Source organism: Dermacentor andersoni, chromosome 7 (genome assembly GCF_023375885.2).
Source record: "Dermacentor andersoni chromosome 7, qqDerAnde1_hic_scaffold, whole genome shotgun sequence".
NCBI lineage: Eukaryota > Metazoa > Arthropoda > Arachnida > Ixodida > Ixodidae > Dermacentor > Dermacentor andersoni.
In genome coordinates, this window is record NC_092820.1 from 69,779,182 (window position 1) to 69,803,097 (window position 23,916).

At 44.5% G+C, this 23,916-nt stretch overlaps 1 protein-coding gene across 1 annotated transcript; it reads right to left on the reverse strand.

Moving 5' to 3' along the window:
* Positions 1 to 1,437: 1,437 nt before the first annotated feature.
* Positions 1,438 to 6,648, reverse strand: LOC126534836 (thrombin inhibitor hemalin-like). The gene is made up of 4 exons (XM_055073019.2): positions 6,592 to 6,648; positions 4,660 to 4,848; positions 3,599 to 3,661; positions 1,438 to 1,898 (listed from the first exon to the last, which is right to left on the reverse strand). Exons 1-4 carry the CDS (start codon positions 6,632 to 6,634, stop codon positions 1,687 to 1,689), a joined length of 507 nt encoding a protein of 168 aa, XP_054928994.2. The 5' UTR covers positions 6,635 to 6,648; the 3' UTR covers positions 1,438 to 1,686.
* Positions 6,649 to 23,916: the final 17,268 nt, after the last annotated feature.

Sequence of the window (23,916 nt, forward strand, 5' to 3'; positions counted from 1 at the left end):
ACCTGAAAACCACGGGTAAAAGGCTAATGGAGTTATCCACCTTAAAAACTTTTGCTCACACGGAATATGCAAACCTTGTGGGATAAAGGACAACGTAGGTGATAGAAACGATCTGGTGTTGGACCCGCGCAACGTCAAAATTGCACCACCACCACCACCCGTATTTCGGCCACCCGCATGCTGCAGCCTGCGCTGTCATGGCCACCTCGCCCTAAACAAGGGTGGTTGCTGTGCGCTACCAGTGCCTTTTTTCTTTCTATTTAGCCACTATCATTTGCAAAATCTAGGCAGTGCTTGTTGTGGTTATTATTATTATTATTACTATTATTATTATTATTAGTAGTAGTAGTAGTAGGAAATTGACAGAAGAATAAAAATGGGTCGGACTGCACACAGCAGGGCTTGCCAGATCATGAGTGGTAGCTTACCACTATCACCGACAAGAACGGTGCACAATCATTGCATTCTGCCGGTGCCAACATATGGGGTAGAAATTTTGAGGTTGACAAAGGAGCTCGACAAAATGATAAGGAGCGCTTCAAAAGCGATGGAACAAAAAATTTTATGTGTAAGATTAAGAGACAGGAAGAGGGTGTTGTGTGGATAGCCGATATTGTAATGGATATTAAAAGAGAAAACTGAAGCTGGGCAGGCCATGTAACGCGTCGGATGTATAACCTGTGGACAATTAGTGTTGCACACATGGTGCCAAGAGAAGGGAAGTGCAGTCGAATATGGCAGAAAATTTGGCGGGTTTACGAAATTTAGAAAATTTACAGGCTCAAATCGGACTCAGTTGGAGCAGGACAGGGGTAATTCGAGATCCCAGAAAGAAACCTTCGTCATGCAGTGGGCATAAGAATGTACAGACGATGACGTACACAACATTAGGATGCCTGAAGTGTGCTTGACCAATCCATCAGCCTTAACTTATGAAATGGCTGCAATACGTTTCGGGTGTGCGGGCTGGCGTATTTGAGTGAACGCAACCCTTTATGATGTGCGGCTCTTGGATATCAAGAAGGCTGCGTTCCGTAATGCATCATCAATAATAATAGGCCACATGCACGGATGCCGACGTGTCATATAGTGAATATATGTATCTACTGATTACACATAAACTGAAACCGACACACAGATGTAATGTATATACTAGTTACATTCTTATCATGTTTCTGATAAAAATGAAGACGGAAGGAACATTGTACGAGATTGTGGACGTTGTGGCTGAAATGTCACTGAAATTAGCTCAAGTTTAATGTTAAGGCCACTGCCACTTTGACAGAATCAGCGAATGCTGTGACATTACTTAAGAATACACTAGAAAACAGCCGCAAGTTTCAGCTTTTCACTCTCCGCTGAATTTCTTCTTCGTGCAGGCGTAGCAAAGGACTGCCTACTTTGAATTTTACTTTCTTCAGAATAGAATTATAAGGGTCAAATTTATAACAATATTGTTTTATTTTTCCAACAGCAATTCAAGAGACGTGACTCATCTGCGTATTAGTGAATACGAACTTCGTCAGTATCAGTTGCCAGGTTTTCTACAAAAATATATTGCAGAGTCCAAGAATAATTGTTTTCTTGAGCATCTCATTAGATTAGTTGTCGCTTCGTTGTTGCTGTTTAGCAATTTCTTCTCAGCTCACAACCTCTGTCGCCCCTGACTCATAGCGAGCGCTTTGCTTATGCCGTGCGTGGCTCAGGCTGCAGGGGCACTGGAGATGCGCAGAAGAACATGCAGTCGCGGTGAGACTCAAAGTTGTTGCCGTTGCCATGGCAGCCACCGTACACAAAGGGGCGGCAGGTTTTAGCGTTGGCGTCGTAGTAGAAACGGGGGATGGCAGCTTGGCAAGGCCCCGCATGTGGTGGCATGTGACAAACGGATGCAACGGACGCTGCAGGGAAAATAATATTGAAATCAGCAACAGGTTAATATCATTCGACAAGAACTTCTCCTTTACGAGCTGCACCTCTGCGCTAATGATTGACTGATCTGGCTAATGTCATTGGAGACTGATATTAAAAATTCTAGCGCGATGCGTTTATCGAAATGCAGAAAAATAAAAACTTGCTGCAAACATCTCCAAAAGCATTGAGAAAGTCGCAACACAGATGTGTTTTGCATGCGAAAGAGAGCTGGTTAGCTTGAAGTGGCGCCTTTCGAGCAGCATTTGTTTTCTTTGGCGTCTTTTTATTTTTCCTCTTTTTATTTCTCTTTTCGTTTTCTGTAGAGTGCAGTATATTTTCATAGAGGAATTACTAAATTAAATGCCTGCAATGATGCAGCCGCGCTTTGCTATCCGAAGTACACAAACAGCACCCATACGTGCGCACTTCACCCGCTACCATAGTTCTAGTGAAACAAAATATATATAGGCTAGTTAAAGAATAACAAGAAGGCTTTCAAACTATCAAACCTGCTTCAGACGGTGTTCATTTAGAACTTCTCACTCCAGCGTGGGAGGACGGGAAGAGGGGTTGTGCAAGTTTACCGATTTCTAGAAGACTCAAGAACTCTGCCAAAAAGAGTTCACAACCCTTCCTCTTACCAAAAAGGAAATTGGCTGTGTAGATTACATCCCGACTTTGTGCAGGTTGTGTCTGCACATCACACAGCGTAAAGTCTAGGCCGCGAAAGAGATTTTTTACGGATATCGGGAAATGCGTTTCTGGGCATTAAGTCTAAACGTTTCAGTTTGAGTTTGATTCAGATACGTACGTAGCTGGTTGTTAGTACTATACAGGCGAGGGTCCAAAAGTCAAACGACTGCGGCGGGACCCTCTATTTGTTTTGTAAATATAGGAACAAGTGCTTCTCTAGACATTTGTTTTTTTTGTTACGAAGTATTTTCTGGTAGTAGAATAGGCTTCTCGAAAAAGGAAAAGCAATGCCGTTAGTCTTCACCTAATTTTATTTACAACATCGTTTGCGTTAGCTAGATAACTTATACGCAAGAACACTACTCACAAACGCCTATGCATGCTCGAATATCGCCCACATGGTATGTCGCAAGGGACACGCATCTTTTGGATCTTGAGCAATGCGGAAAAGTGTTGTTTCAACATTTGTTCTTTTATCGTGCATTAAGGGATCCTTAAGTATATTTTCTAATCTAGCTGTTGAAATATTTCATAAACATCTCAGAAATGTCATAAACATCGCAGAAAGGAACACTCGCTGGTTTGATGTTCAATTTGAGTAGTAAGCATTTATATAGCACTACACATAGCTGTGACTATCTCCTTATTCGACCTTTGTTGATGCATCGATGTTCACTTATCGATCGTGTTTAGAGCACAGTAGGTTGTCTGATAGGCACCGCGGTGCGCCGCTCCAGATGAATTTCTGCCTTCCGAGTTTCTCCGGCCTAGGCGAGGATCTAAAGACGCCGCTGGTGTTGCCTTACATGAGCCACCTCAAAAGAACACTATCATAAAAACAGCTAATACTTGCTGAGAACCACAACGCTTTAAGTATTGAGACACTCCGCCGACTGTGGATTCATTCGTGGATTGTAATTTGATACACGACTCAACCTGCTCTTGACGGCAGAGGTAAACGTTCACAGCTCAAGAAACCGATATAAATGCTTACCAGAAACAATATCACCTGTCGTTCCCGACAACAGCTCATCACGTGGGTATGGTCTGAGGATTGCTGAAAATAATAAAAAAAAAGCAATCGATCATCTTTATGGTGGCCTGTAGGCACATCATAGAAATATTAAGGACATCTCGATTACCGACCACTCTTACTTGAGGGCGGTTTTCTTCTTGTACGTACTTATAAAGCTCGCCACATTCGTTAAGCTGAAGTTGATTGACTACACATGTTGCAATAAACCATAAAGCAGCACGACTGCATATAACTCAGTCTCACCAGGCCCAGACTTAACACGTACCGTTGGTATCTCAATACTGCATGTTTTATTGTTCCGAGCTGCTTCCTTAAACAATGTGCAGTTCCGACGACTTCCCAGAAAAGCTGGAAATTGTGTGTGGTGGACAAAATGAAGTTTACGTATATTTTCAATACTTAAATCTCAGGTCTCATCATTTCGTTACAAATCAGAAGCTGAGAAGTATGGAATACATTTCTGCTTAGGAGAAATGAAAAGCGCAGTTCATCCTTTGAGATCCTTATACATTCTTATTACACTAAATATATACCGAATGCGGAGCTAGTGTTAGGATATGACATCATTTCTCTTCGGGTTCAAATTGGCAGTTGTAACGTGTTACCCGAAAGCTAGTTAAATATTGTGGTGCCGCTTTGCACGAATAACCTGAATAGACATTGCGGATTGTCGTGCAAGTAATGCGCATACTTCACGCAATACATACGTGTGCGCGAAAGGCACTCATACACACACACACACACACACACACACACACACACACACACACACACACACACACACACACACACACACACACACACACACACACACACACACACACACACATATATATATATATATATATATATATATATATATATATATATATATATATATATATATATATATATATATATATATATAAAGCATACGTGTCTGTCTAGGTGCGTGAGTATTATCCCTACGTAAAAAAACTTCGCCTAACTTGGTTTTTCCAATACCGATTACTCACGGCTTGAGCAATCTAGGTACCCACATTTTTCAGCCGAACAGTTTTCCTGGCATTGCTCCTTGGTCTCGTACTTGTTCTCGTTACCGCCGCAGCCACCGTAGTAGAACTGCTCACACCTTCCGCTCTCAGCGTTGAACCACCACATCAGCTGCTGAGCTCTGCAGAATCCGCGGTCCGGTGCCTGGCGACACTCCTTGTCGAAGTTCCTCGCCGCTGTCGGACAGACAGAATTTATGGGAGATTTAGGACAATTGCGAGAAGGTGGGCACTCACTTGTAATATTTCCGCTAAACGAGGCTGGTGCTTACCTCATCGCTTTTAAAAATGATGTGTCGTATGGTTATAATGATAGCTTTACCAAATATTTCTAATTAGTCAAATTGTGAAATAATATAGAACTTCTCTCTTAAGTCCGGTTTTCTTTCGGCAATATCATTCCACAAGTCAAGCCAGATTCTAAATTTATGCGACATCATAGAGCCTTCTTATTTTGTTTGAATCCTGTAAGACGATATTTGGAATTTAGCAGCAATTACCATTATTGGCCTAGCACATTAGGTGTAATAGGTAAGGTTACGTGCACTTGCCTGAATATGAAAATGCGAAGACTCCATACAATGTGGGTTTATGGATAAATAGGTAAATATAGGAATACGCTTCAGAAAACAACGATCTAAATTTCTACGCAGGGTGATGTTTCTGGGTTTGAAATGTTGTGAGACTGCAGTCTGCAGACCGGAGCTCTGGCAACGTTCGGACATAGTGCAGAACATTGATTTCATTGTATTGATCGCAGTAGTATGTTGCATAGATTGAATTTATTCAGCCTTGATTACAAGTGCCACTGGGCCACTCTACACTCTACATGCCACTGGGCTAGGCGCATAGCTTTAGGCATGCCACAACGTTGGAAATGTGTATCTGCCCGCGTTCCTTTCTTCATTTTCTCGTCATCATCATTATTTATCAACCCTGTTCATCCACGTCCCTTTCCCACCATTATAGTAACAGGCCTAAGCAAGCTATAGCTGAGGCTGACCTCTCGGCTTTTCTGTAAATACATTTCCCTCTTTCTCTCTAGAATTTGTAAAGAACATGCAAAACACATAGGGACAAGAATGGTTGATTCCTTGTTGTTAAACGTTTATTGTGGTAAGTAGTAACGGTGGTAAAGAATATGAACCCAGGTGCATCGTTTAGAGTTTCACATCAATTTTGTTAACTGTTTTGGAAATCATAGAACAGCTACACTTTTTAGTCATCTCACGCATATCTTGTTTTAAAATCTGTATTTTGTTATAGTCTGTTGGTATATGGTGCTATTGAGCTGGCTTTTCTAAGAATACAGGTATATACGCATTGTGGTCAGTGAACGCTTTGCTTCGTAATAATTTATTAAGGTAAACTATTATTCTTGCGAAACCGAAAAGAAGCTAAATAAACGGCCACTGCCAAGTGCATTTTTGCATTGTAAAGCAACTATCACTCGATCTTGAACAACACTTGTTCTATGATCATATTTAAAGCACCACTTCTCGAACGAGTTTTTTAGCAGACAGCGTTATAAGTCCGCATCAATGCGCTAATACACATGAAATCCTATCCCATATACAAGTTTCAATAGGCAGGACAGAAATTGCACGCGTTATTCTGGCGGAAAATGCTTATTTGAAGTCAACCTTGCAGACTGTCCCCCAAATATTTAAATTAGAGGTAGCTAGAACCTTCGTTCAAGACTGCCCCAGAGGCTATTGTAAGACATCCTAGTTATGCCAGCAAAACAAAAATCGTTGCGAATGGCCGGCGTTCAAAATTGCTTACCAGCTTTGCTGGCATTCAATTTTCTGTTACTTTTCACGTACTGATTTTCCTATGTAGTGATACATGGGCCCAGAAGGCGCCTGTGTGTGGGCCAATAAAATAAATTAATTGAAACATTATACAGCTACTGCTCACCGATTGCGGTCCCAATGAGAGCCAGGAAGATGTAAAGCTTCATCTTGAGCAGGTCGTTCTAGAACAGGGATGACAAACCCATTGACAATATCTCGTATTTATATGCTCTAGAACAATGCTGCACACGTAATGTTTCCGGTGTGGTATATCTATGCTCATCGAGCGGTTCAGATAAAGCGACATCTCTTTACAATATACGCAGTGGACCGTCGCCAATTCCACTCGTGTTCCAACTCTTAAGGCGATATCTGTGATACAAAGAGCACTACAAAAGATATTACTAAATCCATGAAGCCAGCATCCGACCGACAAATAGGGCGTGTATCAGCTTCCGTTCCATATTGCACCAGCCTTGCTTCAGGAAATAGAGACCATAGCAATCGTGAATTGCGAAAAATTGAAGGCTCGTATTCTGCTGCGCACTGAACACCACAGGTGAATAGAAAAGCAGGATAATCAATCAAATATGGTGACAAAAGGTCACTGCAGCACAGCATTTCACACTTAAAATTTAAAAGCTATTTACAATACTTTGAACAACGTTCTATTTCCTATGCACTCCATTCCAGAATTCAGTAAGAAGAACGATACCCTTGTTCTGCGTTTTGAGATATCTTGCTTCGTGCTTAGTTATCAGTTCGGTGTTCCGGAGGAGTGTACTGCAAAAGTAAAATATTTCATCCGCACTGGTGAAGTTTGAAGATATTGACGCCGGGACATATCCTGAACATCGGCGGTGTTCACGTGCCGTAGCTAGAAAATGTCCCGCACCATTTCGAGCAATCCCATCTTTCGAAGAGGAACCGGTGCCATACTGGTCGAGCAGGGAACGAATGCGGCCACACGTGCTTAAAGACTAAAGATGGCTGTGGAGACCAGCTTACTCGCATTTATTGTTGAAGAACAATCGGCAACATTGTACCAGATGAAGACAACAGTGCGTCAAATACTCAGGGCGCCGATAGCAGCGGCTTTCTAGCCTTCAACCTGCTAGTCGCTACCCGCATTGACTAAACAATGTATGTCGAAGTTCAGCAGAGTAGTAGTTGTAATCTAATTTCCGCAGTCCCCTTCCTTTGTCTTTTCCGTAATCTTTCGGGTGTACTTCCTCACTTCTTGCCACTATTTCTCCCGTTTCAATAACACATAACCCCTTAGAGTTACTGGATACCGTTAAAAGAACTGGTCCTCTCGAAGCAGCGAAAGCAAAAATGTTTAGGGTTAGACTAGAGTGTCGTTTTCGCATGAAACATAAGAAAACTGTAAAGCAGAATACACTGGGAGCATTTGCAGTATTGGGAGAAGATCTAAACAGTTTTATGTTGGGTCAACACTTCTGTCGAACCAAATGAGTTGTCTGATAGAATAACCGTTTAAATTATAACGTTACCAGAACTATATTAAGCTTTCAGGCTCCTTTTGTGGTATTTGCAACATTGCGTCTTAAGGCTATGATGCTGTTCTTCTGAAACTAATCATTTATATAACACTCCGTAAATAGGAAAAAAATTCCGCCCTTATACTACTGTGAACAGGGGTGCAAGCAAAGCTCGCCATGCACGGCTCTTCGCTGTCGTAAGGCCTCGGTTTCGCGCTCCCTCATGGCGAGGTCGGCACGTCGACGGCAAGCCCATTCTCAAGCGAGATCCCGGCGGCGCTCATCAAACGTGCCTGTTCTGCGGCGGAACGCATGGCACACGGCCTGCTCACACTGCCGTTCGTTCAACGCACGCTGCTCCTCGGCAGCACGAACCAAACACGGCCTCCCCATCCGACTTCCGGCACTGAACTGGCGGGAAACAGAGTGCGCCCCCCCCCCGAGGTAATCGAACACGCGCTCGTACTCTTTACCTCCTCCGGAGTTTGAGGATGCCTGTGATTGGCTCGCGCCTTGTACTGCGTGTACTTCTTTGCGCATATAAAATCCCGCTTTAAAGGGCGTGTATGATGAACCAACAGTGGCTGAATCAGTTCGCGGGGTGGTATTGTATGAGGTGCTCATTATTGCTGTTGCGCGCCAATCGATTAAAAGAATCCAAAAGTCACTGATTTTTCTCTATGCTTTACGGTTTTACTGGATTAACAAAGTGCAAAAGACAAGCTTGATAATATCTCATCTGCATGCCAGATAACGCAATGACGGAGCGAAATCTCCGGCGTCTTATAGACATTTATGAAGGAGGTGATTTGTATCGCTTCAATAATACACATCTCATACCCTTTCGTTTTGTTACACACTTCGAAAATACAAGCGGACTCAAAATCAATGCACTTTGCCCATAATTTTGCCTAATCTTGCATAATCCAAGTCCTTAGCCTAATTTATACATATAAAATAGCCTTGTAGTTTTTGGGCAAATTTAAATACTTATTTTGGTAGTATGTTTTTCCCAGAAACGACTAATTGCGAAACCTAAAGACTAAAGTCTGAGTTCGAGCGAGTAGCATTCACTGTGGAGTTTCATCGCCATCACCACCATTATCATCATCGCAGCATCGCCATCATCAACCTATGTTTACGTGCACTGCACGACGGAGACCTCTGCCGGCGTTCTCCAGTTACCGCTGGCGCTAGTCGATTGCAGGTTGCGATCGCAAATTTTCTCATTTCCACACCCCAACTACTTTTCAGCCATCGTCGACTGCGATTCCTTTCCCTCGGCACCCATTGTGCAACTGTAATGGTTCACAGGTTATGTACCCTACGCATTACATGGCTGGAACAGCTCCAGTTTTTTTCTAATGATTTCTATACCTTGTACAAGAGATATAATCTAGGATCCACTATAGATGCAGCCATGGCCTCATTTTGTTGGCGTAAAATGCATGCATCCGTAGATTTTGGTCATCTTGTAGCATACAGGTATTTTCATCAAGAACACAATGATCAACGATGGCGTCTTACACGTTGTCTACCATTGCAGTCGTAACTGAAAGCATGTCTTTGAATTTGAATATTTCATAAAATAAAGACACCGTGCTATAGGGCGCGATAGCCTTCGAACAACGGAACCTTTATTGAACACAGCCGGGTATGTCACCGCAAGCGACCCTTGGCTTCCTGCATATTGGCGTTGTTTTTAGTGTCGACAGTGCTTATACATAATAATACATGATAATGCAAACGTACTGCTGTCCGTGGCTGGATCACGCGGACTAATCCGTAGGCGAGCACGTGACTAAATAGAAATGCAGTTTGTGTAGAGGCTGTAATAACCAGAAAATCGCACCGCCCCTGAATAGTGTATATAAACCTTTCAGTTAACGGTACGCATTGCTACTGTTGGAGATGTTCGGGGGCCCAGGAGCTCAGAGCACAGTGAGAAAGACATGGCAAACTGACATAGTCTTTATCAGTTGTAGATCCGTGCGCGTACGGCAATTACATGAACAAAAACGAAATAATGTATACAAAACTAAAACAAGTCCATAGCAGGCTTCGCGGTTCTGTTCTTAACGTCCGTACCTATGCATAAAAGTTCGCTCTCTTCAAGAACCCGCTCTCCCGCTAGAGGCCACTAACCCACGCGCTGTACAACGGTGGTGTTGTCACGGTACTAAGAATGACCGCGGCCGCCTAGTCTAGTGGAGCTGCCTCGTCCCAGCACTGGGGGAGAAGGCGAAGATGCCCTCCACTCTGGGCACGAGGAGCGGGACAAGCACGCTGGCGCTAAGCTCCCCTGGCTCCTGCCAACGTTAGAGGGCTGTCAGCACTGTTGCCATCTCGGTTGCTCAGAATTCCTAAAAAAAGCATAAAATGCGTTGGAATTCGCTAACTTCCACTTGTTCACGCGGCGCGACTGCGGTGGTACATAATCTCTCTATACAAAGACTTGATCCTGAGGAGGCCTCTATTCTCGAGCTAGGCCTGAACTTCAAGGTTGGTGCTGCTCTGCACGTGAGGAAGATGGTTTTCGCTGTGGAGCACGCCATCAGCCAAATTCGTCTGTCCCACCGGGATGAGGCACGATTCCACATTATCGGTGTCCTCTCTCGGTGGCATCAGCGGAAATTCGGTTCACCACTTTATGCTGACGAACGCAGTGCTGTCAAGCGGCTTCGTGACAACTATGATATCGGTATTTGCTCTGATGACAAGGGGAATGCCACAGTTCTCCTGGATATGGCAGGGTACCAAAAAAAAAAATGCTGGATCTGCTTAACGACCAGGACACTTAGGTCCGGCTCACCTGGAACAGGTACAGAAAGAAATACAGAAACTCCTAGCGGAGGAGTTGCACTTTGTCGCTCTCGAGCACAAGTCCCTCTAGTACTCGTTTCTATGCCATAATGGTACGCCCCCTGCGCTTTCTGGGTTACCGAAGGTTTACAAACCGGATATTGCTTCGCGACCCGTAATGGACTTTACGTTTTCCCCCCTGTTCAAGCTATCCGCTTTCTGCACAGCATTTTGCCCCCTCTCGTTGCTAAAGGCATAACGCATGTGCGCAACTCCACGTATTTCGTTGCAAAAATTTCCGACCTCGTCCTCGACGGCGACAAGGTTACGATATCGTTTCACAATGTATCTCTGTTTACTTCCGTTCCCACTTACGTGGCCGTGGAAGAGTGTTTTGCTGCTCTCGACACCGATCCTGCTCTACCGGAACGGTCGCCGTTTGATGTCCATGACTTGAATAGTCCTATCAGCATTTTTCTGGGCAACACCTACTTCTGTTTCGATAAGGCCATCTACACGCAAGTCCACGGCACACCAATGGGCGCCTCTGTCCCGGTGACCACTGCGAACCTGACATTGTAATGGCTAGAAAGTCGCACGCTCGTTTCTTTTAGCCCATCACCAAAAATTTTTCTTTTCCACGTTGACGATCGTTTTTCCGTATTAAATGGCTGTGCTATGGCAGCTTTCACCACGCATCTAAACAATGAAGCGCTTTCCCTACACTTCACGCTCGAGATCTGCCTTTTTGCTGAAACTGCCTTTTTTGGACGTATTGGTGAAAAGAAGCAACAGTGCCCTTTCTTTCGACGTTTTCAGAAAGAGTACAGACTGGCCGGTACCTGAATTTCTCGTCTGTGCACCCTGACGCTCACAAGAGGTCAGTAGCTGCGTGCCTGTTGGGCCGTGTGAGGCGCATTTGCATGAAACCTGAAGACTTAAATTCACACATAAAAAACAATTCGGAAAGATCGTTTGACGACCGGTTACCCCGCTGCTTTCGTGAATCCTGTGGAGCACCGTTTGTTCCATCCTTTTCAAGCTGGCAGTGACCGTCCGAAGAAACGCGCTTCCACTGCTTACGTGCCCGGGATAAGCGAGACCTTACCGCACGCGTGGCGTAAATATGGCGCTGAAGTGGCTCAAGTTCCTGTGCGCAAACTGAGGCACGCACTCGTTAGTGGGAAGGACAAGGTACCGAAGGAAGCCTTTCCTGGTGTTGTTTAACAGGTCCCCTGTGCAGATTGCGATTGCGCCTACATGGAGAAGCAGGCAACTTTAAACAGCGGCTGCGCCAACATCAAAACGATGCCGATAACAGATAAGTGACTTCAAATGCTTTGCCAGCGCCAGCAGCAACGTCTACGCACAATGTTGGCTGGATGAAATCTAGTCTCATCGGCAAAGTAAGAAACTGCAAATCGCGTCTGTACCTCGAGTCCCTCGAGATACAATCTACAGAACACACGCTCAAAGGAAACGAAGCAACCCTCCCCCGTCTTACGCATGGTGCTTGCGCCATAGGCTATACCCTATGTAAGTAAGCACTTCAACCTTTTACGCTCAATTGTGGCGAAGGCTTCCTTATTGTAGCCGAAACGTCTCGTCTTTTAAATATGTTTTACGTGGTCTGGTGTACGTCTTTATTCATCATTTCTCATCCCGACCCGATAGTCATCCATCGTACACACGATCACAGCCTTCTCCATCATTACGACATTTTTGAGCGGACCGAGACGACGCTTTCGCGCCGTCCCATGGGGTAGCAATAGCTGCAGACAAGCCTGTAGGTTTTCAACATGTGGCCTTCCAGCCGGCGCTTGGGTGACCGTCAGTTCGGCGTTTCTTTTTAATGGGTTCGTCACTGTATCTTCTTTATACATGCCCCCAAACTATCATCTCGGAAAATTAACTTTTATAATCACGTTGATCAGCTGCCCTAATCCTGCGTGGTTCATTTTAAAGCTGACAACACGTTGTGGGGGAACTCGCGATGTGACCCGAGAGATCGACTTATAGAAAACTTTCTTCAGAAATTTGGTGCGTGCCTTTTCAGTACGAAGGAAGCAACGTATTACAATCTTTACTATAACTCACATTAATCAGCTTACCTGTCGATTGAGTGTGCCTCTGTATTCCCTAATTTAAAGTAGCATGTAATGAAAAATTCATTTGAAAGTAACCACTTCCCTGTAACTCTAAACATAGTAATACACGTGACTCCCGTCCGAATGTTCCTCGCTGGAAACTAGCTGAGGCTAATTGGCGATGTTTTATGGAAACCACCTTGATATCACGAGATTTTCACTTTCTTCTAGTATACCGATGACGCATTCTCCTTCATTCATTGTTGTTTCTTGGAGCAGAACCAATTTTTATTCATAAACCGGTCTTAAGTTTTTTACAAGGTGACGATTCATTGCGCATTATAAGCCCAGGATATTCGTAGCACATCCTCTCACGGGAGGCTGATGCTGCGATTGCAGCGACCTGCACCTCCGGGCCCTGGTGCTAATGGACATATGTGATGCATCAGTGCAACTTCTGACGACATATTTTCGTACATCACCGCTACGTTGTGCGTTGTTAATTCAGAGCATATGCCATGCATGATTGTCTAGTTTTATTACGCATACATTTACGCACTTTTCAACGAACATTTTTAGGCCTCTATACAGCCGTGTTTCATCCACATCTCGACGATGAATTTTCGTTTACCAATGTCAGTCTAATATCGTAGCCTAGGCGCTCTTTGGGCACTTCAGGCCCTTCCGCCAATGAACTCCAAATATCATCATCATCATCAATTTTTAGCAGATGGCCTCCAACTAGCTAACTACGAACCGTAAGGATAAAAGCAGAACCCTATTATTGTATTTAAGATTTCACCAGTGTATTAGAGATTATGCTTTGGCAAACGACACGTAATCTGAAATTTTTTCGGAGCTATCGTGGCACTATGGTTGACATCGCTTGTGATTCCTAATAGTTGGCAACATGAAACTCATTGGTAAAGTTTTTTAAGATGAAATAGATTGAGTCATACAATAACGACATGGTTGACTGGCAGTAATTGCTTTATCTATCTCCTATATGTTACGGTTTGTCTGCCCCCTTGGTTGATACGAGGAAGCTGGGTATGCAGAGTTCTGAAGCCATCACAACTACGTATTTTGATAAAAAAACTGTGCTTGTGCGTGAAATTAACATCAGATGAGAAAATAAATCGTTATTCCAAGCGAAAGTATACTGCACCTAGAAAACAGAAATACATAGTAATAGAAAATCTGACGAACTGGAACAAAAGCGCTAGCGAAAATTCTGACTAAAATATTGGCCCAATGACACATCACTAGAGCGAGATCTCACAATCTTAGAATAAACGAAGTGGCAATCGAAAGCTGGTGTAAAATCTGGGGTAGGGCATGCTGTTCACCAAGATAAAGCGGGAAGGCTGTCATGCGTGCGGAATAATGAAAAGCTAAGAAGGGCTTGTGACGCGATCGTATGATTGCAAATAGGGTCAGCAACGTGACCGCCTTCGAATCACTTTATGTGGTGTAAATGCAATCACACGGATGTGCACCAGACATCACGGCGTAATAAGAGGCGTCTGATAACGCGACCTCATTTCCCACGGGAAGAAAAACATGATAATGGGAGTAAGATTGCAGGCGTCTCTTTCATATCACTGTTCGGTCATTTCCTTTCTTCCAGTTATTTGCACGATTTACCTTTTCCCATCATTGATTATGAGCGCTTTCAAAGTTTATTTCTTAAGATAACTCGGAGCACTTCGTTTACCTCGTCCAAAGCAACAAACAGAAAAAATGTCAAATCATGTCCGTAATAATTGCACGTTAATACGAACGGCCATGATTACATGGTGTGCGGTTCGAAGTATTTGGTCAAAAGTATGGGGCAGGTATAGAGAGAAAGAGAGCTTACCAGACCTTGTATTGCTTCTAAATCCCATAGAAATATATTAATCAGTTCGCATCGCACAGTAAGGGCCCAATGTTGTAATACAGCCTCCTGCTCAACTGTATGTTATTCTTATCATTGACCGTTCACAACCGGCTCATTACATTGACAACGCTAGGTAAGCGTTGCTCTGACCACTGGCAAAATGCAATAAAACGACCAAAAGAGTAAAATCGGTATAGGAATCTCTGCAAATTTGCAGCCCATGTAAATCACATGTCGATGGATTTTCTGTAGTAAGTAGTTTTGGCTAGCTAAAGGTTGTTGCTGTATTACAGAGGTTAAAACAATCCGATCGTTGCATCTGAACAATGTCCTCGAACTTCACATATCAGATTTAACCAAAAATATCATTTGGCGTGTTTCAATCTATCTTTTTTAGCTGAAGGTTTGAAGACTAATGTATGCAACTCGCATAGTTTTTACCTCCTGAGTTGCCCGAAATTTTCATTTTTCGTATTGTGCCAGTTTTATCAGCCTAGTCGTCTCACGTTGCCCTGTTCCGTTACTTTGAGACGTAAAACAAACGCAAAGAAAATGTTAAATATGCAAGGATCATGACGCGCTGGAAGCGCATTCGTGAAAAGAGTTATGTACACAGCACATAGCACGCATTCGCGCTTTAACGCAATAGCGTGAAAGGCGCCGCATCCCAAGAAATCCGGTGTCGGCGTCGGACGTCTTCCGGCGAGTCATCATTTCGAACCACAACAACAGAGGCCCTCCACGTGGCGCAGAGGGGTTACGGAACAAACTGAATTCCTCAAAGTAGAATGCCACAAAAAATTGTGAAGTACGACCTAGACACAACCAACAGGTTGGATGGCGTGCGATTGTTATTTGAATATAGCGGAAAACATAACCATGTTGTGCTGAAACTCAAACACAAACCCTATTCCAGCGTTTCTACCATCTATAGAGCGGCGCGGCAGCTCGGTTCCTTAAAACAACACCATCCAGATGGCGCTCGGAACCGCGCATGCGTAAGAAAGCTGCGGTTGCCGGGAAGCGTGAAAAGAAGTCGGTAATTTTTAAATGCCATCGCGTTCCACACCTAAAGGTAAAGCTAAAGCGTGCTTCAATTTTTTTTTTTAAAGAAAGCCTTCAGCTACGAGATAGTCATACATTGTCGCATCACATCTGCTCGCTGGAACTCGTACCTTGAAACGCTGGAAACGCTCACCGATGTTAACATTAAGAGAACGTGTGGAAATGATTCCCCAAATATTTCTCGACAACAAGGCTCATGATTAACGCTGTTAAGGGCGTGGAAACACTGAAAATTTTAGAATACAGATTCAAGTCGTCTCTACACGGAACCCTAATATTTTAACAGAAAAGCTTACTATGCCTAGGTCCACCATCAACTTCCTGTAAAGAATGTGACGTCGGTGCGAACACGTAAAATATAGCTATAAAGCGCATCATAACACTTTTGAGTGCCGACATTGGGCGTTTAAATAGTCCAGCCATCGAGAAATATGGCGCAGCGGAGGCCTCAGTGCGGTCCGTCCTGGCCTAGGCAGTGTAAGCGTTCTGTTGAGGTGACGACACGCTTTCCGCACATGGTTTGTCTTTCGCTTCCGGTTAGCTTGTGACGCCTGGTCGCCAGCGGTGTGCAGCTTCCACGTGCATCAGCAGTGCTCACACGGAGCCTGGTGCTTTTCTTGCGACGGCCCGAATTAAGAAAACTGCTGCGCTGAAAGGCAACGATGTTGACGGGCGAATGTCGCTTTGATGCTGCGAGAGACACGTCATCGTGAAGCCCCCCCCCCCCCCCCCCCCCCGATCGCCTTCGCACTTCCTAACCGCACACTGCGTACTCTACCACTCGCATTCCTAAAGCCGAGGGCGTCGCAACTCGACTGGCAGCCAAACAAACAACGGAGCGGGACAGGAATGCCTGTACCTCCGTAGAAACGACTCGGAAACAGGACAGCATGGCAGCCGAGCCGCCAGTTGTGCGGGTTTTTTTGCAGTGCACCGTGAGTTCGCGAAGCCAACATGCTACATCTTCAGTGAACACCCTTTGCTCTTTTGTGGTCTACCGATTCCTATGAAAAAGAGATCAACCATATATTTTTCTACTACGTTACGTCATCGACTGCACACTATGAAGCATGAAATTCAAGCGACAATGGGATAAATTTAATCCCATTCACAGTGGATCTAACGTATTTGATCGTAATGCGTCGTTCAGTAAGCCAGACTTTTTCAGCTGAACACAATACCTCTCAATGTAACATTTTTTTTTTTTGCACTCGGCAGTAGATATTGTTCTGTACAATTCATAGATGATGCACTTTTGCCCAAAGAATTTGAATATATTTAGATATGTGTAGAGAACGAATTTCTGTTTTGTTCGCGAAGGTAACAGATATTTTATTTGACCCACAAATAAACTTCAAAGACTGAGTTCGATAATGCATGATAGATGGCGTACCTGTCCAAACACTTGTCGACACTGGAACAAATGTATCTGTGATGAGTGCTAGCCTACCTAGACGTTTAAAGGACGTCCTCACCCCAGAAGCTGCCTGAGTGCTGGCTGTTCTTGGACTGTGTACTGTGTGTTTCAGTACAGCCAGGCGCCCTATTTCTGTTCTCTTTGTTGTGATCGACAACTTCCCTCACGACCTTATCCTTGGATTTGACTTTTTATCCACTCATTCTGCACTCATCGATTGCGCAACCGGCGTTCTTCAGTTATAGGTGCCTCATCTCGCCGATGCTCCGAGCACCGCCCCACCGCACTTGTGCTAGCGTCACGATGTGCATCTGTCACCCGAGGTAATAACGTCACTTTGACCATCCAGCCACCGGTTCCTGACGGTGCATATGCGCTTCGCCCCATCGCCCACGTGCTTTTGAACCGGAACATTGCCGCTCTACATACGCTGGTCACGGTTAATGATAACACCGTCGTTCCACCGCTTCTGAATTTCAATCTGTGCCCTCAAGTCCTTCCGGCTGGCATATTCTTGGACAGTGTTTCTAGTACTTCCAAATTCGAAAGTGAGAGCCTGAATGCCGAGAGTGGTTTATTAGCGGCAATTGCAGTTCACAGCTGTGGTTCCTTAACGAATGACTCCCCAAAATTAATTGCACCTGACCTCACCTCTGGACAGGCACCGGACATACGCCTGCTGCTCCAATCGTACAGTGACATCTTTCATTTCGCCGAGGGGCCTTTAGGCCAAACATCTGTTGTTCACCATCGTATAAGCACTGGATACACGAATCCTATTCGTCGGCGTCCCGATCGTGCATCGCATCCTTAACGTAAAGGGATCCAACCAGAAGTGGACAAAAGAATCCGCAAAGGGGTCAATGAACCATCAGTGAGCCCTTGGGCTTCGGCTGTCGTCCTTGTGGAAAACAAAAGGTGGTAACTCGCGCTTATGCGTCCAATATTGCCACTTAAACAAGATCACGCAGAAATACGTCTGCCCACTACCACGCATCGATGACGCCTTGGACTGCTTGCACGGAGCTGCATATTTCTCGTCCATCGATCTTCGATCCGGCTACTGGCACATTTCATTTGATGAAATGGACCGCGAGAAAACGACCTTCATCAAGCCATTGAATTCGCCTTGTGCACTTTTGAGTTTTTATTTGATTGCGTCTCAAGACAAACCAACCGCCCACTACTAGAGAGCGAATATTACAATGTGAGGGTTAGATGAAGGGTTAGTCTCATTTTCGTTCGTTAAGACGTAATGAGACCTCTGCTATGCCGTGTTTCACAACAACCGTCCCTAAACCTCTAATCCACTTAGGGGTTTATAAACCCTAAGTGGATTAACCATAAACCCCATCCACTTTAATTTCCATTATTTTATCGTTTCTGTATTTCATTTATTAAGCACAAGTAATTTCCCCTATATTGTCCTTGGTGTCAGTGTTTGTTGGCCGCTCATGATATGACTAATAAAAATCGGGCTCCTCGGTTAACCCCTTTCTTCTCGGGATCCTATGGAGTTACATATGAGAACGGCGTATGACTACTGAGATTTATGAATGTTGTTACATATCGCGAGCCATGCAGAAATATTAGGAGTAATTTAGGGCGACAACAGACTTGTTGCAATACATACGATGTAAATAATAATGCTAAAAAAGAATCCTAAGGAGTAATTAGGGTAACGCAAGCCTAATGGAGAAAAATTACAACTAGATTAGTTAAGCGCAATGGCAATTATTTGATGGCATTAAGAATAGCAAAACAAATTGAAGTATAATTTAGGGAAAATATTAAGCCTCGTCAAGAGTAATGAATGTTGAAATATTTACCTGTATTATTATTTTTAATGTTACTTACAGATATTTATGCCTCAGGTCGATTGATTTCCACCCAGTTGATAACGAGTTATAAGGAATATTTAAGGGTAATATGCCATGCCTTAAGCTTAATTAATTTATAAGTTTAGTTAATACGTATCTAGGACTCCTTTCTTCTAACGCTCAAATTATTCAGAATATTCAGCATGCAAATAAAGAAACCGAGAAAAGGTAGCTATAATAGGACCAGACGTATTCATGTACGGCGAAGACGTATGTATGTAAGATGAGCAACCAGAAAGAACGCTTATGCACCATCTGATAAATCCCGCTGGGGGGTTTCCGCAGTAATTATTTTATTACCATTTGTCACTGTGGGTGCAGAATCACGACTTCATCTCTGGTACGGCTTAAATGCTCGAAAATTTCAACGATCATAGAAGGATAGGGCCTGGCATTGTGTTTTCCTTTTGTTTTTGCTTTCGGTCCTTACCTCGTGCCCTTTTAGAGAGTTATATAGAGCCTTTTTGAGCAGCGAGCATCATCACCGCTCGGAAAACTCGCAGGCGGTGCATATGTTGTCTATATTCGCCAATGACGCGTTTGATCTCTAGAATAGTGAAAAAGCGCAGTAATAATGCTCTTGGACGACGTTTGTTTAGTAAAGTAAATTATTAGTGGTCCAACTTCCCCTTTAAATTTTTCCATTTTAACCTTTGGCGACTGTCGTTAATGCTCACTGTTGACGTCGAAACTGGCTACATGTTAGAAGACAGCTCATGAAGATAATGAACATCCCTCTTTAATTCCTATCCTCCTTCATGCGACAGCTACACGCTCCTTTTTTGAAGGGGGGGGGGGGAGTGAACAGATGTATACTTTATGTGCTTCGACGTAATAGGCCAGTGACACGTTGGCCAACATATTAACACAAAGGACAATGCACCACATCTTCTGCGCCGGTGAGATAAAGTAGATATCTCCTGCTAGCCTGACCGGCATTTGTGTAGTGATGTTAGCTTTTGCATAGCTTTATTGTGGACATAAACATGCAAGCACAAAGTTTGTGGTTGCAGGTTAGCGTTAGCTAACAGCTCCAGCTATAAATAAAATACTTCACTAGCTGTGATTCCTGCTACAGTGCACCATGACTGAGCTTTGTTGCCCCAGTTGCAGCAAGCCGTCGACCTATTTGAGACCTGTCCTGCTTATTCTTACTCACCTACGTAAATCTTCGTTTATCTTTCAGTGCAACCCCATTGTAATATGTTTGCGCCAAATGACTGCCTACACTTTAAACCCCACCGTCCTTTTGGAGTTGGCAGAACGTGTCGCCACACCGAGATCTGTTACTTTCACCGCCAAATAACACGAGCAGCGCCGCACTATCCCTGAACATGCCTGCAAGTTAAGCAAGGTTCCAGGGATTCTTTGTTCTGAAATGCAGGCCCGCTATTCCGGACACAAATAACAATGAACATAGTAATACAAAAGCGAATATAGTGAAAGATCTCACCATAGCATAAACAGGAATACGAAAATATACTTATGCATGCTGTCAGAAAAGTCCCACCACTCCACCACGACCGAATATTATCCATGTCTAAAAAATTATGCTTCGTCAGTGAGCGCCCGCGTACTCGTTTCATGGATTGGCCACGCCTTCGTTAGAGCATACGTAGATATATTTTGCGTTTTCTATTTTCCGCCACTTTGGTGACTTTCAGTTGATAGCAGGGGTTTTCCTTGTCATTTTCGTTCCTCTTGTGTCCTTGCCACCTAGCTAAACGGCGAGGGATAAAATCACTGCCGCGTCTGCCGCATTTCCACGGAAGTGAAACGCAAAAACGCCCGTGTATTGTGCATTGAGTGCACAATAAAGAAACCACAGATTGCCAAATAACACAAACCGACCAACTATGGCGTGCCTTACAAACAGGTCGTCATTTTGGCATGTTAAACCCCAGAATTTTTTGTCCGTGTTTAAGCGCTTGCAATTTAGTAACATTCTCACTGACAACATCTCACATATTGCACCTAGTTAGCGAGCGTGCCCAGGTTCCATGGTTACCGTATGCGCTATATGCACGGATGACCGGACTTTATAACGCTTTGTTTTTACTTTCTCAGCACTATCAACGACGTTGTGACAGTTTATTCCTACAAAGAAGCTACGAAACCCTCTTTGTGCGCCACTTTTTTATGTTGAGCTGTGACGAGTGGAGAAGAGTCTGCTGGTTAACATCGTGGACGAAGAGGAAATGTGCATGATGGTTCGCGGTGTCCAGGCACTGAGGAGAGCTCGCGCTGCGGTTGGGAAATGGACGTGCCCACATAATGTGTGGTGCGACGTGCTCCAGTGGCGATCCACACAACTACCGGTCCGCCTTAGCGCCTGGAGCATATCCCGCCCAGCAGACGCGAGCGGCTAACAGTCCACTCAGGTACCCGTCAGTTAACTTACTTTCCCTTTCAGGAGCTTCCCCGAAGACGTCGTCCTCCGGAATGGGGGACGGAGGACCTCCGCGCCCTCCTGACAAGTTGATTCCCGGGGCGGTAGCCCTATCCGTGCGAAACCGCGACATGACCGACTATAGGCTTCCCGATTCATCTGACAGCTCAACAGTGGAAGAGATCGAATCAGACAGTGATTACACGCTAGTCCAATCGCGCCACTTGATGCGCAAGCTCCACGCAAAAGGAGGCTGCTGAATCCGTTTAGTAGCGAAATCGAAAGTAGAGAAATTAGCGAAATCCCTTCACAAGGAACACGCCTACATCTACTTCCGTTTTCTGGCGAAGATTGTATTGCGTCACACGTGTCGGCGTTGGTGTTGCCATGCGAAACAAACTCAAGCCGCATGAAAATAAAAAGTGCTTGTCAGGCTGCGAGACCCCCACGCTAACCGAATCAGCCATTGTCGGTTCATCATAGGCGGCCTTTCAAGCGGAGTTTCATCTGCACGAAGAAGTAGACGCAGCGCAAGGCACTAGCCAATCACAGGCTTCCCACTCTCCTGAGGAGAGAAAGAGTGCGATCGCATGTTCGCTTGCCAAGCACGCACCGTACCGCGCGAGTTTCGGCCAGGCTCTCAGATGGGGAGGCCGCGTTTGGTTTGTTCTGCCGAAGAGAAGGCTGTGTTGAAGGAACGGTAGAGGGAGGGGGCCACGCGTTAGGCCGTAGAACACGCGGCGTTTGATGAACCCCGCCGGGAGCTCGTTCGAGAATGGGCTTGTCGTCCACGTGCCAGCGTTGCCGTAATGGAGCGTGAAGACGAGGCGTTACGACAACGAAGAGCGGTGCATGCCGAGCTTAGCCTGCACCCCTCTTCATACAAAATTCTTTTTTTTTTATTTCGAGAATGTTCTATAAACGGTTAGTTCCAGAAGAACAGCGATATTGCCTCGAGAAGCACTGTTGCAAAGGATGCACAGGGGGCTGACAGCTTATTATATTTCCTCTAACGTTGCAATTTAAACCGTAATTCCATCATAAAACGCATTTGACTAGACAGAACTATTGTCCAGAATTTATTTGTTTCTATCTTCTGCCAATGCTGCAAATGCTCCCAATGTGTACTGCTTTTTAGAATTCTTATGTTGCTTGTGAAAACAACGCTCTTGTTGTTGCTAAAACAATGCCTTCTAACCATAAACATTTTTGCTATCGCTGGTACGAGAGGCCAAGTACCATCAGGGGTCTGCAGTAACCCTAACAGGTTCTGTGTGTTGTGAATACGGGCGAAATAGTGGCAGGAAGTAACGTACTACACCCGAAACATTATGGAAAACACAAAGAAATAGGACTGCAGAAAATTGATTACAATAAAGGTAAATAAATTGCTTTATAATTTATTAGCACGCTACATTACAAGGACCCACAACAGACGCAGCAGAAAGACAGAGTAATAACAGTGTGGCCGTAGCAACCACCACTCCCGTTCATCGGTGATATAACGTTGTCTATTCCGTGTTGGTAACGACTAGTAGATTGATGGTGGTCAAGCCACTGTTATCCGCGCGCTGAGTGTTTTCTGAGTGAGTCTCAGTCTCAGGCACTGTAGTGTTCCTCTGGTCCAATGTTGTCAGTTATTGTTCAACAATCAGGCCGATCAACGTCCTCCACACAGCGATCTTTAGTCTAGTTCTCTGCTCGAGCAGAATCATACCGGTTCCACTTCAAAAGACGGGAATCCTCGAAATCGCGCCGGATATTGTCTAGCCACAACACGTGAGCCTTGCAGATATACGCGATGTGCCGACACCAGTGTGGTCAACTTCTACCAGTGCGGGTGAAATATGTCACTTTTGCAGTGCACTTCTTCAGGACACCCAACTGAAATCTAAGCACGAAGCAAGATATCTGAAAACGGAGAACAAAGGTACCCGTCTTCCCACTGAATTCTTGCGTCATTTGCACAGGCAAGAGCAGGGCACTCGCAATATTTTATTTGGGTTTAAAATTTTAGCTGTGAAATGCTGTCCTGCCGTGGCTTGTTATCGCCGTATTTGATTTATTATTCTGCCTTTGCATCCCTCTTGCTGATAAGTTATGCAGCAGAATACGAGTCTTTAATTGATCACAATTCACGATTGCTACGGTATTTAGGCTGGTGCAATAACGAACGGAAGCTGACACCCGCCACATTTGTCGGCCGAAACCTGGCGTCATGGTTTTATTATATTTTTTCTGTAGTTCTCTTTGTATCACAGATATAGCCGTAAGAGTGGGAAGGTGAGTGGATTTCGTAACGGGTTCACTGCGTATATTGCAAGAAGATTGCGCTTTATCCGAACAGCTCAATGAGCATAGATACCCCTCGCCGGAAACGTTGCATGTACACTATTGTTCTGCACCATATATATATACGCGATAC

Bases quoted from the DNA above. Each gene is read 5' to 3' on its own strand.
- LOC126534836 (XM_055073019.2), bottom strand. From the start codon at position 6,634: ATGAAGCTTTACATCTTCCTGGCTCTCATTGGGACCGCAATCG. The intron at 3,662-4,659 runs GTGGGTACCTAG...TATTATTTTCAG, and splicing joins AAACTGTTCGGCTGAAAAAT to CAATCCTCAGACCATACCCA. The intron at 1,899-3,598 runs GTAAGCATTTAT...TTTTCCCTGCAG, and splicing joins GACAGGTGATATTGTTTCTG to CGTCCGTTGCATCCGTTTGT.